Source organism: Macrobrachium rosenbergii, chromosome 16, assembly GCF_040412425.1.
Source record: "Macrobrachium rosenbergii isolate ZJJX-2024 chromosome 16, ASM4041242v1, whole genome shotgun sequence".
Classification (NCBI taxonomy): domain Eukaryota; kingdom Metazoa; phylum Arthropoda; class Malacostraca; order Decapoda; family Palaemonidae; genus Macrobrachium; species Macrobrachium rosenbergii.
Window position 1 is genome coordinate 39,473,644 of NC_089756.1, and position 13,522 is coordinate 39,487,165.

General features: G+C 39.9%; 1 protein-coding gene across 3 annotated transcripts in view; it reads left to right on the plus strand.

Annotated features, from left to right (window-relative positions):
• Nucleotides 1-13,522, plus strand: part of LOC136847327 (uncharacterized) — a 173,410-nt gene that overhangs the window by 142,450 nt on the left and 17,438 nt on the right. For all 3 annotated transcript variants that reach the window (XM_067118904.1, XM_067118905.1, XM_067118906.1), the window contains 6 exons: nt 11,266-11,398; nt 11,580-11,653; nt 11,859-12,128; nt 12,583-12,701; nt 13,151-13,235; nt 13,422-13,517. In XM_067118904.1, coding sequence (XP_066975005.1) covers nt 11,266-11,398; nt 11,580-11,653; nt 11,859-12,128; nt 12,583-12,701; nt 13,151-13,235; nt 13,422-13,517 — 777 coding nt within the window. The remainder of the gene's footprint in view (nt 1-11,265; nt 11,399-11,579; nt 11,654-11,858; nt 12,129-12,582; nt 12,702-13,150; nt 13,236-13,421; nt 13,518-13,522) is intronic.

The window sequence follows — 13,522 nt, forward strand, 5'->3', positions numbered from 1 at the left end:
TGCTGTATCTTAAACTTTCCCAGTTCAGCTCTTCAGGTGCTGTAAACTTTCCCAGTTAGCTCTTCTATGCTGTAAACTTTCCCAATTTTGCTCTTCAGGTGCTGTAAACTTTCCCAATTCAGCTCTTCAGTGCTGTAAACTTTCCCAGTTCAGCTCTTCAGGTGCTGTAAACTTTAAATTCAGCTCTTCAGGTGCTGTAAACTTTCCCAGTTCAGCTCTTCAGGTGCTGTAAACTTTCCCAATTCAGCTCTTCAGGTGCTGTAAACTTTCCCCAGTCTTCAGCTGTAAACTTTCCCAATTTTGCTCTTCAGGTGCTGTAAACTTTCTCAATTCAGCTGTTCAGGTGCCGTAAACTTTTCGAATTCAGCTGTTCAGGTGCTGTAAACTTTTCATATTTATTTAATTTTATGGAATTTGCATTGTATATATCATTATCATACTTTATTATCGGCATATTCTTTAAGTATATAACGTAAGTCTTTTTCTGGCTTTCAAATGTCGATGATACATGGAATATATTGGTGAAAGTGCTGTAATACACAGAATATATTCATTATTTTATCATTATATAGTAAATGTTTTTGAGAATATTCGATTATGTATTAGAAATATTTGTGGTAGATCTATTTTACTTCAAATCTTTTTACTGCGTTGTACGTTAAATGTATTTATGACTGTTCCATTATGCATAAGTATTCATTGTTATTCAGTTATGTGTCTAATTTATGCACTATTCCATCGTGCTGTAAATGTATTCGCTACTATTCCTGTATAAATTGAAAATATTTGCAGCTAACGTATTTTACACCCAGTGTTCTATTAATAGTATATTGGTGACTATTCCACATACGGTAAATATATTATTTTGATGACTATTCCACATACGGCAAATATATTAAGGATGACCATTCCACTTACGGTAAATACGTTAATGGTTATTCAGTTAGATATTAAGTATATTCGGGACTATCCCATTACACACTGAGTCAAACGCATCACACATAAAATACTTTCGCGACTATCCAGCTTCTTCGCGACTATTCCATCCCTGTCCGACCATCGGGGAAGACACTTCGCTACAGGCATTCCTTCGTCAGACATACACACATGATCGCGCGCGCGCACGAGAAAGTTCAGGGTCGGCTAACTTCGGAACGCGCCGAGTTTGGGAATAATGTGGCGGAAACGGGCGGTGGATACCGGCGGTCGCCCTAGGAGGGAGTTGCCGAGTGTTAGGAGGAGCAGTTACCTGATGAGAGAGAGAGAGAGAGAGAGAGAGAGAGAGAGAGAGAGAGAGAGAGAGAGAGAGAGAGAGCGCTCTCAAGTTGAGATGACGACGTGTGAGCAAGTTGAGGCGAGAGGAAGAAGAGGAGAGAGAGAGAGAGAGAGAGAGAGAGAGAGAGAGAGAGAGAGAGAGAAGAGAGAGAGAGAGAGAAAAAGAAGAAGGAGAGAGAAGAAGAAGAAGAGAGGCGCTCTCAAGTTGAGGCGACGTGAGAGGAGACTGGAAGAAGAGGAGAGCGAGAGAGAGAGAAGAAGTGAATGGAGACCGGAAGAGCAAGAGACGAGAGGAGAGAGAGAGAGAGAGAGAGAGAGAGAGAGAGAGAGAGAGAGAGAGAGAGAGAGAGAGAGAGAGAGAGACTCCTAGAAAATAATCTTAAGTCTCATGGAACCTTGGAAAGACTAGTGTTTTTATTGACAGATTCAATTAGGGATTGATATTGTGATTAGGTAAATGGGGCCATTTGACCTAAGAATTTAATAACAAAGAGTGAAGAAAGGTGAAAGATAATATAAACAAAACTAGAGAGACTCCTATATAATAGAAGTCCTTTCTCTCTCTCTCTCTCTCTCTCTCTCTCTCTCTCTCTCTCTCTCTCTCTCTCTCTCTCTCTCAGAAAAAAAAAATGTCCGCGCTCGTTGGCTGAGGATGTTTTGTGGTTTAAGTTCTTCCGAGGCAGAGGCTGTTCACCCTTCCATCTCTCAGCCGCCGTCGATTCCTCCTCCTCCTCCTCCTCCTCCTCCTCCTCCTCCTCCTCCTCGGAGTGACAGGCGGAAGGAAAGGACTCAAGGAAGGACGTCCGTCCTCCTTGTTATTTTCCCTTTCCCAGGCACGTCTTCTCTCACCTGTCTTACCTGTTACTTTTGGCTTTCTCTCCCGGCGTTAAGAGTTGAGTACTACTTCCGGTAATCACTTTCCTTCTTTCTTTCTTTAAATCTTCAGCACACACAGAGAGAGAGAGAGAGAGAGAGAGAGAGAGAGAGAGAGAGAGAGAGAGAGAGAGAGAGAGAGAGAGGTTACAGGAAAAGGTGAAAAATGAATAAATATGAGGGAATATAAAAACAGATACATGTGAAAATCGCCTTTCCCTCTTGGGAATACTTCTTACTTTTATATATTTCATTCTGAATGATCAGGCAGGTTTGTTTACACTGTTGACAGAGGCTTACGTTGACTACATACTGTGCTGAAACATTATGCACGAGGAGCAGGTATGTGTGCACGGGTTACTGAGACTGTGTTGTTGTCTGTATGTAGTACTGACGTAATATACACAAAGAAAAGATACTGTCAGTTTGAATGAAGCTACGATTTATCAGCCCCTTCCTGCCCAGACCCGAAAAATGAGAAACTGCCCAAGGAAAAGAGACTGTCAGTGTCAGTGAAGCTGAAATTTATTACCTCTGTCTTGCCCAGATCCGAAAAAGGACAAATTGCAATGGCGAGCTTTAACATACTGGCCCAAAAGGAAGAAATCTCCTGTTTGACTCTCCAAAGGGAATCCTTCAGTGTGAGTGAAACAGAGAGAGTTCCCGCCTGTGTCTTGCCCAGGCCCGAAAAAAAGAGAAATTGCAATGGCGGCTTTACAATCTTGACCCCAAAGGAAGAAGTCTTGAAATCATCTGTCCTGTAGATTTGACTCCCAAAAGGGATGCTTGGTACCTGTACACTTCCACGAGAAGTCCCATAACAAAGGAGGTCCCTTTTTCCTCCATTTTCTGAAAGTGAATGCAGTAGATCTTTATCTCAAGAGAGATCGTGCCTGATTCGTCTGTATTCGAGAGAGAGAGAGAGAGAGAGAGAGAGAGACAGAGAGAGAGAGAGAGAGAGAGAGAGAGAGAGAGAGAGAGAGAGAGAGAGAGAGAGATTCTTTCCAAGTGGAATGAAGAGTGCTTCTTGGACTTGGTGACGTACTGGGTTATTTTTTTCCATTTACCACTTGTGTATATGCGAATTTGTATTTTTCTATCTATTAATTATCTACTGATTAATTAATTGATTGATTGGTTGCTTCATTTAGTTATTCATTCATTCAGTCATTTATTTATTTATTTACTTATTTAATTATACAATGGAGTTTTGATTCTTGTCTTCAATTTTGAGAACAACTTTATTTTATGGTTTTCAGAGTCATTAACATTTGATAGTGTAACGCCATTTCAACCATGAAATAAACAACAAAGAAAGCAACAATATTATATGCTTTCTAATTCCCTATCTGCTTCTGTTTTCCCCTAACTCCTTTGAGGAAGGTCTATCGCATTCGTTGAGTCTTCCTTGAGACTGGGCTAGAATAAGGCATTAAGCTGTTGACGATCTTAGGGTTGAGGAAATTATGCTGACCATTTCACATAGGGAGAGTTAGCGGGACTTGAGTGTATTCCCAAAATGACGGGAGATCTTGAGAGAGAGAGAGAGAGAGAGAGAGAGAGAGAGAGAGAGAGAGAGAGAGAGAGAGAGAGAGAGAGAGAGAGAAGCGGACGTTCCATTGTTAAAAGTACAGGTATTGTTTTATGACACGACATGTTCCTGTTTCGTGTACACACCTCCGGCTGTAAACATCAGACCGCATTTATTTCTTGATAAGGTCTATAAAATATATTTTCCATCACAGTAGACAGACATTACATATACCTTCTACGATCACACAACCCCGTCACGCACGAATTACTTAAACACAAACCAGAATTATTCTCGGCTACGTGCGGCGTCCAAACCTAGATCCTCCCAGGTAACCGAAAATGTCGAGTACCAGAACGGACAAAAAAAAAAATAATAACTTTAAGAATACCATAATTAAATGAGTTCGTTAACTTATGACTTCGGTAAATGGTAATAGAAGAGCCAAATGGTATTCTGTAACAGGTGTCAATCAAAACCAGGCAAGAGTAGCAAGTGGAGCGAATGCAAGCAACTGCATGCACGGAAGAACTCGCCCGAAGGGGGTCACAATTGATATCAGAGTATAAGTTTAGGGTAAGCTAAAGCGTTTCCGATCTAATTTGTCTGTCTGGTTCTTTAACCTGATTGTATAAAAACGACTGAACTTTTATTTATTATCTTGAAAGAATCACTAGATACAGGATGATATCATTTTGGTGACGTGTGTTTGTAATTACTTGCAGCTTAGATTGAATTATGTAATGGTAAAGCGGAATACATAATACATACAGGTAACAAATAGTGCAGAGAAAAATACGAACCTTAAAAAGAAGAGTGATAGATATACATTATAAGGAAATTGAATACATTATGATACATAATGTACACGTGACCACAGATGGAACGGAGACGATATAGAATTTGAGAGAGAGAGAGAGAGAGAGAGAGAGAGAGAGAGAGAGAGAGAGAGAGAGAGAGAGAGAGAGAAATGTTAATTCTGTCGACTGCCCTACCAAGAAAATATTGACCTCGCATGAAAATGACACACAAACCTAACCTCTGTAAAAGAAAAGAGAAGTTCTAAGCCTTAAAAGTCCCTAGAACGTTTCCCCAGTCCAGTATATTCTCAATATTCTTAAAAAAAAAAAAAAGCTTTTCTTGTTAAGTAAACACACACACACACACACACACACACACACACACACCAAGCAATGGGAATGAACTCTTGCTATGGTTTCGGTTGAATGACGTAGAACGCCAGCAGCTGATTGGCTCCTCTTATTGGACGTCTGTTTTGTTTGTTCGTTTCCCTCTGCGTCTACTTTCGTATTCCGTTCGTTGTGGTATCTTTTACGCAGTTGATCTCAGTTGGTATTCGTCATTTGGATGGTCGTATGGGTTCGTCTTTTGGATGGTCAGGTTTTTAAACATCTCAATTTCAGGTCTGTGTGACATGTTTAGATCCCTGTGACATCAGTTTTAGATCTCTATGACATTTTAGATCCCTGTGACATCAATTTCAGATCTCTATGACACATTTTCAGATCTCTATGACATCATTTTCAGATCTCTATGGCATCATTTTCAGATTTCTTATGACATCATTTTCAGATCTCTTAGACATCAATTTCAGATCTCTATGGCATTTTCAGATCTATATGCCATCAAATTAAGATCTCTATGACATTTTCAGATCCCCGTGACATCAATTTAAGATCTCTATGACATTTTCAGATCCCCATGACATCAATTTCAGATCTCTCTGACATCAATTTCATATCTCTATGACATTTTCAGATCTCTATGACATTATTTTCAGATCTCTATGACATCAACTTCAGATCTCTGTGCCATCAGTTTCAGATCTCTATGACATTTTGAGATCCCCGTGACATCAGTGTCAGATCTCTATGATATTTTGAGATCCACGTGACATTAATTTGAGACTATGACATCATTTTCAGATCTCCGTGACTTTTTCGGATCCCTATGACATCAATTTCAGATCTCTATGACATTTTCAGATCTCTGTGGCTTTTTCAGATCGCTATGACATCAATTTTAGATCTCTATAACATTTTCAGATCTCTAGGACTTTTTCAGATCCCCATTACATCAATTTCAGATCTTTGTGACATTCAGGTCTCTGTGACATCAATTTCAGATTTCCATAACCCCAAAATGAAGATTAAGGTTATATATGCAGGTGTAGCTTCTTCGTTAGCCTTCTGAGAATTATGCGTTACTATTTCTCTTTGTTTTTCCTTTATGCTAAGTAGCTGGGGGAGGGGGGCGGCCGGGGTCACGTTTGAAATTGGCAAAGGTCACCCCCAAATCAAATTTAAAGACCACACACACACACAAAAAATATTTTTGAATAATCTGTTCTTAGATATACACAGATCAGGTTGGTGAACTGTTCAGCATTTCGTACAGTCACACAGAAGCTCTCATCAGTAGCTCGTGGGCAGTCTTTCTATGCATATATATATATATATTTTTTTAAACTTCCTTGAACTTTCTTTTTTCTTCCTTTAAATGAGCTAAATTAATTCCCCTTCTCCCTCTGTAGTATAATGTTTGTTACTCCATCAGACCAAGATTTTCTAAGTCTCCCAAGTCTTTCAGAATTCAAAGTAAAATAATATGTTCTCTCCCATAAAAGTAAATCTGTTCAGTCCCACAGTCTTCCTGTGGCCTGCTATGGCTTATTCTTGAGAATATGACGTTTTTGTGTAAACACTCCATATCTAGTTACTCTTTCACACCTTCCTCGCGTGAAATGATTTCCTAGTAAATTGTTCCTTTTGTGGAGATCGGAGGACGTCACAGTACAGCAACTGTTTCTCACCTTCTACTGCTATACTTTGGAATCCTGTTACTGCTTTCGTTTTTCTTGATTTTTCAACGTTTCATTCTCGGAGAGAAGGAAGGTCTATTGCTTATGTTGTGAAGAAAGCTTACATTCTCCACTTTTCGGTCTTTTATTCTTCGAGCCTGGGGTAGGAAATCGCATTAGGCTGTTCATCCCGTTGGCTCTTGCTCTACGAAAAAGTAAAAAAAAAAGCAGAAGATTCACGCACAAAGGGCAGTATTGACTTTGCAAGCAGGTGCCTCCTGTTTGAAGAGAGGAATTCCTTGCATGAATGCACCATTGGTGAATCATTCATTTTATTCTTTCTTTCTTCCTTGAAATCTTCAGCTGAAAACCCTTACTGACAGAGTCAACAGACTATAAACCCAAGAGGGCACCAAAGAGAAGTCAGCCTACACACACAGAGAGAGAGAGAGAGAGAGAGAGAGAGAGAGAGAGAGAGAGAGAGAGAGAGAGAGAGAGAGAGAGAGGTTATAGGAAAAGGTGATAAATAGATAAACATGAGGTAGCAGAAAATAAAACCGATACACCTGAATTCAGGAGACGTCAGCAGAAAGCAAGAATGAATTTGCTCCTCTCTTGCATATTTAGAGATCAGAAGATTCCACAACTGCACTAGGCCTAGAACTATTCCACGTTTTAGTTGTATTCAAGGTAAAACCCTTAGCAAACTGAGTAGTATTAAATCTGATGCACTATTAGAAAACAACACACTGTTTGCAGCAGCAGCAGCAGCCTGCCTATTGTTACGAGCAAAAACAGCTAGGTCAAGTTAAAGAAGAATGCAGAGGCTGTGTGTCGTTGTAGCACATTTTCTGCAACAAACAGAATGAACTCACTTTACGTCTGTGCCATTAGGAGCTGACAAAATGAATTTCATTGATGACATAACTATCTGATAGCAACTAGCCGTAACATATTAACCGAATCACCATCACGCAAGCTATCGACGTGGAAGAATAATAAAATTCGCCTTCTAAGCTTTCATAGTCTTTTAAACATTCAGTACTCACAGGGGCTGTTACCCGAGTCGTATTCTTTTTTACGACCGCAGAGGGACATCCATTGGAACGCTTTCTGTTTGATGGACTAGTCATCAGATGACTAATGGGGTGGATTGTACTTGTTCGTGGGTGGTCTCAGAGATCGACTGTAGTAGTAGTAGTAGTAGCAGTAGTAGCAGTAGGTGGTCTGGACTTACGGTGGTCTTTGGGATGTTGCATATTGCTGTTGCTCCGTTGTAAGCAATATCTCTTTTCAAAAAAGTAATTGTGCAAGAAGCAGCAATGATGTTAGAGATGGTCTTTCGGGCAATAGGCATCCAGAATACTCAGGAAGTTGCATCAGGAATAAAGCAAGTAAAAACTGCGCCGAAGTTTCTTCAGTGCAATCGAGTTTTCTGTACAGCGTATAATGCTATATGAAACTCCCAACCACGGCCCGGTGGTGGCCTGTGCCAACAACATAGGCCACCACCGGTGCCAGAACCACGATCATGGCCAACTTTAACCTTAAACAAAATAAAAACTACTGAGGTGAGAGGGCTGCAATATGGTATGTTTGATGATAGGAGGGTGGATAATCAACACACCAATTTGCAGCCCTCCAGCCTCAGTAGATTTTAAGATCTGAGGGCGGACGGACCGACAAAAAGCCATCACAATACTTTTACAGAAAACTAAAAAAACGAAGATTGAGATGTTCAAGAGTAAACTAAAGAGGTGATTTCAAAGTCAGTTTTGACGTAGAAGAATGAGTTAAACTGTAACAAACAAAATAAACGGTGAGCCGATATGGGGAGGGCTCTTGAAGTCAACCAGGATGATGGTGGTGATAAGAAGATGGCTGTGTGTCATAAAATAAAGTCTTCAACCCCGTTTTGTGTATTTATCTGCTTCTTTATTTATTTATAGTTCGTTTCACATCAAACAGTAACATACAAATTTTAAAGCTTGACAACATTTTTCGGAAATTCTTCAGTACTTAAAATTGTACGATATATAATTTTAAAAATTTCTAGTTGTTACACTCACATTACAAGGAAACCCTTATTTTTGTTATTATTGTTGCTAAAGTTGGCTTTTTACTGTCTGTTCTTACGAGCAAGAGCCTGTGCTTATTCCAGTATTAAGTAGCTGTTAAGCAGTGCTTGTTATATATTCACCACATATCTCTTAAATTGAGCGTATGGATTCATTACTTATTTATTTCGAGTCCCCCGAACACCTAACGTCTTTTTCGGAGACGCTTTTTTAAACAGCTTTTATTTTCTCTGCTTGAACAATGGCGGCGGCGGCTGTTATTTCGTCATGGTCAACAACTTGTCGTTGGAGACATCTGGGCTTCGTGTTCACTGCTGCTCTGTCACGTGTGACCTTGTTTGAGTCAGTTTGACCCTGAGTGACCGTGGGCTTCTGAAGAAGACTCTCTCTCTCTCTCTCTCTCTCTCTCTCTCTCTCTCTCTCTCTCTCTCTCAAGTGTCTGTGACTCTCTCTCTCTCTCTCTCTCTCTCTCTCTCAATTCTGAAATTCTGAAGACTCTCTCTCTCTCTCTCTCTCTCTCTCTCTCTCTCTCTCTCTCTCTCTCTCTCTCTCTCTCTCTCTCTCAAATGTCTGTGAAATCCTGAAGACTCTCTCTCTCTCTCTCAAGTGTCTGTGAAATTCTGAAGAAGGCTCTCTCTCTCTCTCTCTCTCTCTCTCTCTCTCTCTCTCTCTCTCTCTCTCTCTCTCTCTCTCTCTCTCTCTCTCTCTCTCTCAAGTGTCTGTGAAATTCTGAAGAAGACTCTCTCTCTCTCTCTCTCTCTCTCTCTCTCTCTCTCTCTCTCTCTCTCTCTCTCTCTCTCTCTCAAATGTCTGTGAAATCCTGAAGACTCTCTCTCTCTCTCTCTCCAGTGTCTGTGAAATTCTGAAGACTCTCTCTCTCTCTCTCTCTCTCTCTCTCTCTCTCTCTCTCTCTCTCTCTCAATGAAATTCTGAAGAAGACTCTCTCTCTCTCTCTCTCTCTCTCTCTCTCTCTCTCTCTCTCTCTCTCTCTCTCTCTCTCTCTCTCTCTCTCTCTCTCAAGTGTCTGTGAAATTCTGAAGAAGACTCTCTCTCTCTCTCTCTCTCTCTCTCTCTCTCTCTCTCTCTCTCTCTCTCTCTCTCTCTCTCTCCAGTGTCTGTGAAATTCTGAAGAAGACTCTCTCTTTCCAGTGTCTGTGAAATTCTGAAGAAGACTCTCTCTCTCTCTCTCTCTCTCTCTCTCTCTCTCTCTCTCTCTCTCTCTCTCTCTCTCTCTCTCTCTCAAGTGTCTATGAAATTCTGAAGAAGACTCTCTGTCTCTCCCTCTCTCAAGTGTGTGATCAAGTGTCTGTGAAATAAATTCTGAAGAAGATTATCTCTCTCTCTCTCTCTCTCTCTCTCTCTCTCTCTCTCTCTCTCTCTCTCTCTCTCTCTCTCAGGTGTCAGTGAAATTCTGAAGACTATCTCTCTCTCTCTCTCTCTCTCTCTCTCTCTCTCTCTCTCTCTCTCTCTCTCTCTCTCTCTCTCTCAAGTCTCTCTGAAATTCTGAAGAAGACTCTCTCTCTCTCTCTCTCTCTCAGGTGTCTGTGATTCAAGTGTCTGTCTAATTCTCTCTCTCTCTCTCTCTCTCTCTCTCTCTCTCTCTCTCTCTCTCTCTCTCTCTCTCTCTCAAGTGTCTATGAAATTCTGAAGAAGACTCTCTCTCTCTCTCAAGTGTGTGGTGTCTGTGTAATTCTGAAGAAGACTCTCTCTCTCTCTCTCTCTCTCTCTCTCTCTCTCTCTCTCTCTCTCTCTCTCTCTCTCTCTCTCTCTCTCTCTCTCTCAAGTGTCTGTGAAGAAATTCTGAAGAACACTCTGTGTGTGTTTGTGTATGTATTCTGGCTACTTCCTCTGAACAAGACGTTAATGCTTGTTATTAATTTCCTGTAAATACTCAGTAAACGATAACAGGAATATTTTTTGGTAGGACCAAAAATATAGTGGATTCTATGAGTTTGTATTTATAATCATGGCTACCAGGACTCCTCATTGCATCTATAGTATGATGTGTGTTATGTGCTGCAAAACGAAATGTTTCCTTTTTTTCAATTGCAGAGACATTGCTATTATGTAAAGAGTAAAGAAATGATCTCGTAAGGTACCAGATAACAAAAATTATTCAAGGATGGCGTCGCCATAAGTGCTTTAGCCAAATGTGAAAGAAATGATCTTCCTTATTCATCTGAAATACGAAAATGCTGATTGGTCAAGTGACATCACTGTCAGTATATAAACTTCCCAAATTGCTGTGACCCCATTCTGACATGAGCATTGAAGACATCACATCACCATGGCACATGCCTAGATTCGGAACCAGGAGATATTCAGTTTTGGAAGATTTGAAATAAAACCAACTTTGTATTCTCTTTTTTTTATCAATCGTTTTCAGAGGTTTGGTATAGAAGGAAAGATTCTTAGATATAACTGAAGTTACAGTTGCTGTTATGCCTATGTGACTGATGTACTACTAATCTGTTACATTGTTATGATGCCTTTTAGCTGGAATACGTATTCAGAAGCGATGCTTTTTATGGACAAATCCCTGTAACTGAATAAGAGTATTACTAACTGGAAATTGTTGCTTGAACAACAAGTGTGGAATATCTTGAATATCCAATTGTAGGCCATACTATAATGTCTTGGTTACTAATTATGATTTGCCAGTTACATCTACCCTCTCTTTGTTTCAGATTAATTTCGAGCCCTTACCGGACATCCGGCCTCGTTCTGGCTCTCGGCGAGATCAGAGGATCACGGATAAGACGTTACCTGCGTCTTTCCCCAACCAGGTGTTGGCAGGCCTACCTACAGATGAATGGTTTGGTAAGGGATGAGTTAGTGTGTTTGCAGAATTTAGAATTTGGAGCTTAATTCTTGGGGCTTAATTCTCTGTTGTTATTTGCCCTTCCAGTTTAATGGAATAATTGGTTAGTTATTTCTCCAGCCTTCTAAGTATAGACAGGGTATTTGTGTTGGTATAATTTTTTAATACTTTTTTCTTCAGCTGAGCCACATCAGAATTTCCCGCGAAATCAACTCCAGTATGTGAAAGAAATCGGGAAGGGATGGTTTGGCCATGTAAGTAGGCTTTGATTTCTTTACAACATTATCAGATTAAAAGACAAACATCATATCTTTTAACTTCTCATAAGGTGTGTGTTTAATTTTATACCAGTAAATTACATGTCCCAGTATTGGATGAGTACTTACATACATTACTGTACTGTATTAGTTTTATTGATACTAATTAGGTTATGACTGATATATGAACTCTCTCTACCAGGTGTTGGAAGGGCGGGCAACTGGGATCTACAGTGATCATACGAAAGGAGATTCTCCTGTATCATCGTCCCTGAGCCCTAGTTCCCTCTCGCGAGGGCAGACCCCCGTGGCTGTGAAGGTTCTCAGAGAAGATGCTACTCCCACCGAGCAAATGTATTTTCTACATGAGCTCCGCCCTTACCGGGACCTCACTCATCCAAACGTTTTGAAAGTCCTTGCTCAGTGTTTAGAAACAGAACCCTTTTTGATATTATTGCAACTTTGTCCCAAGGTAATAATCTTTCAAACATGATCATTCATCTCACAGTCTTTTAAACATAATAATTCATCTTCTTATTCATGCCATGTATTAGGAATCATTGTTAGATGCATTAACAGGCCAGTTTTTAATGAATAAATATATATGGGAGTTACACCAGTGGAATGGTAGTTCTGTAAGCTATTGTGCATAAGTTCACTGTCCACCCTCTCATAACAGTTGTTTCATTGTGCAACTGCAAGGTTTTCCTGTTACACCTTTGAAACTATTTTACTCACAGTTTCCCTTTCAGTGCTGAATGACCTCATAGGTTCCAGCTCTTGGCCTTTGGCCTTAATTTGATATTCCATTACATTCCATGAGTTCACTGCTTTGATGTTCCATTAATGGTAATAACATTATTGCCAATTTAGTCATAGAGAATTTGGTGTTATGACTGTATGTTTTAACCTAAATATCATTTTAGGGAGATCTGAAGGCAGTGGTGCGGAACGACAAGAAACTTACAGATGCAGCTTTGTTACGGATGATATTGGATGTGGCTTCTGGACTCCAGCACATGCATGCCAATAACTTCATTCACACGTAAGTTTTAGCCTTTGGCTTCTTCAAATGTCTAAGATCCCTAATGAATCTACCTGCATTGATGCTCAGCTTGCTTTAGTTATTTACTTTGTGTTTATCTGTGTACAGTATTTATGGAATAATTGTTACTTTTTATGGTACTTGTTGCTCTTGGGTCAATCTAACTTTGTCAACATGAGAGGACATATGAAAATGAAAGGACCCCATCTTTGTTTCCTTTACTGTAAGGTCCAAAATTCTGTGGCTACCTTTGTTGGGAAGGTGTTCCTTAGGAAGAATGTGGCAAATGTAAAAATCAGTTAATTTTAGCCCTGTACTGTATTCCTTATTTTATCTTTCCTGAAATTCCTTAGTAAAGGAGAAAAGAATGGGGCCTTAGAAGCACAGCATAATGCACCACAGCCAAATATTTTGTGTTTTGATTATTTCATCTGAATTTTTTTCCACAGGGATCTTGCAGCAAGAAACTGCGTAGTTGATGAGGATTATACGGTCAAAATTGGTGATTATGGGTACAACATAGATTTTTATAAGGTGATGTATTGTGCATAATGAACTTGATTTGAAAACAGTTTTAAATGGTGTGGCTTGGAAGAGAGTTCTAATTATTTGCTTAAAAACTGGTTGTCATACGTGGCTTATATAGCACAAAAACCTCACATATTTTTTAATTACTCAAAAATTTTCTTTCCTGTAACCATTTTTTGTTTACCCAATCAGGCTGAATATTATTGTGCTGGAGAAGTTGCATTACCTCTAAGATGGTGCTCTCCGGAAACACTTAAATGCACAGATACCACTATAGAAACAAAAGAGGTCAG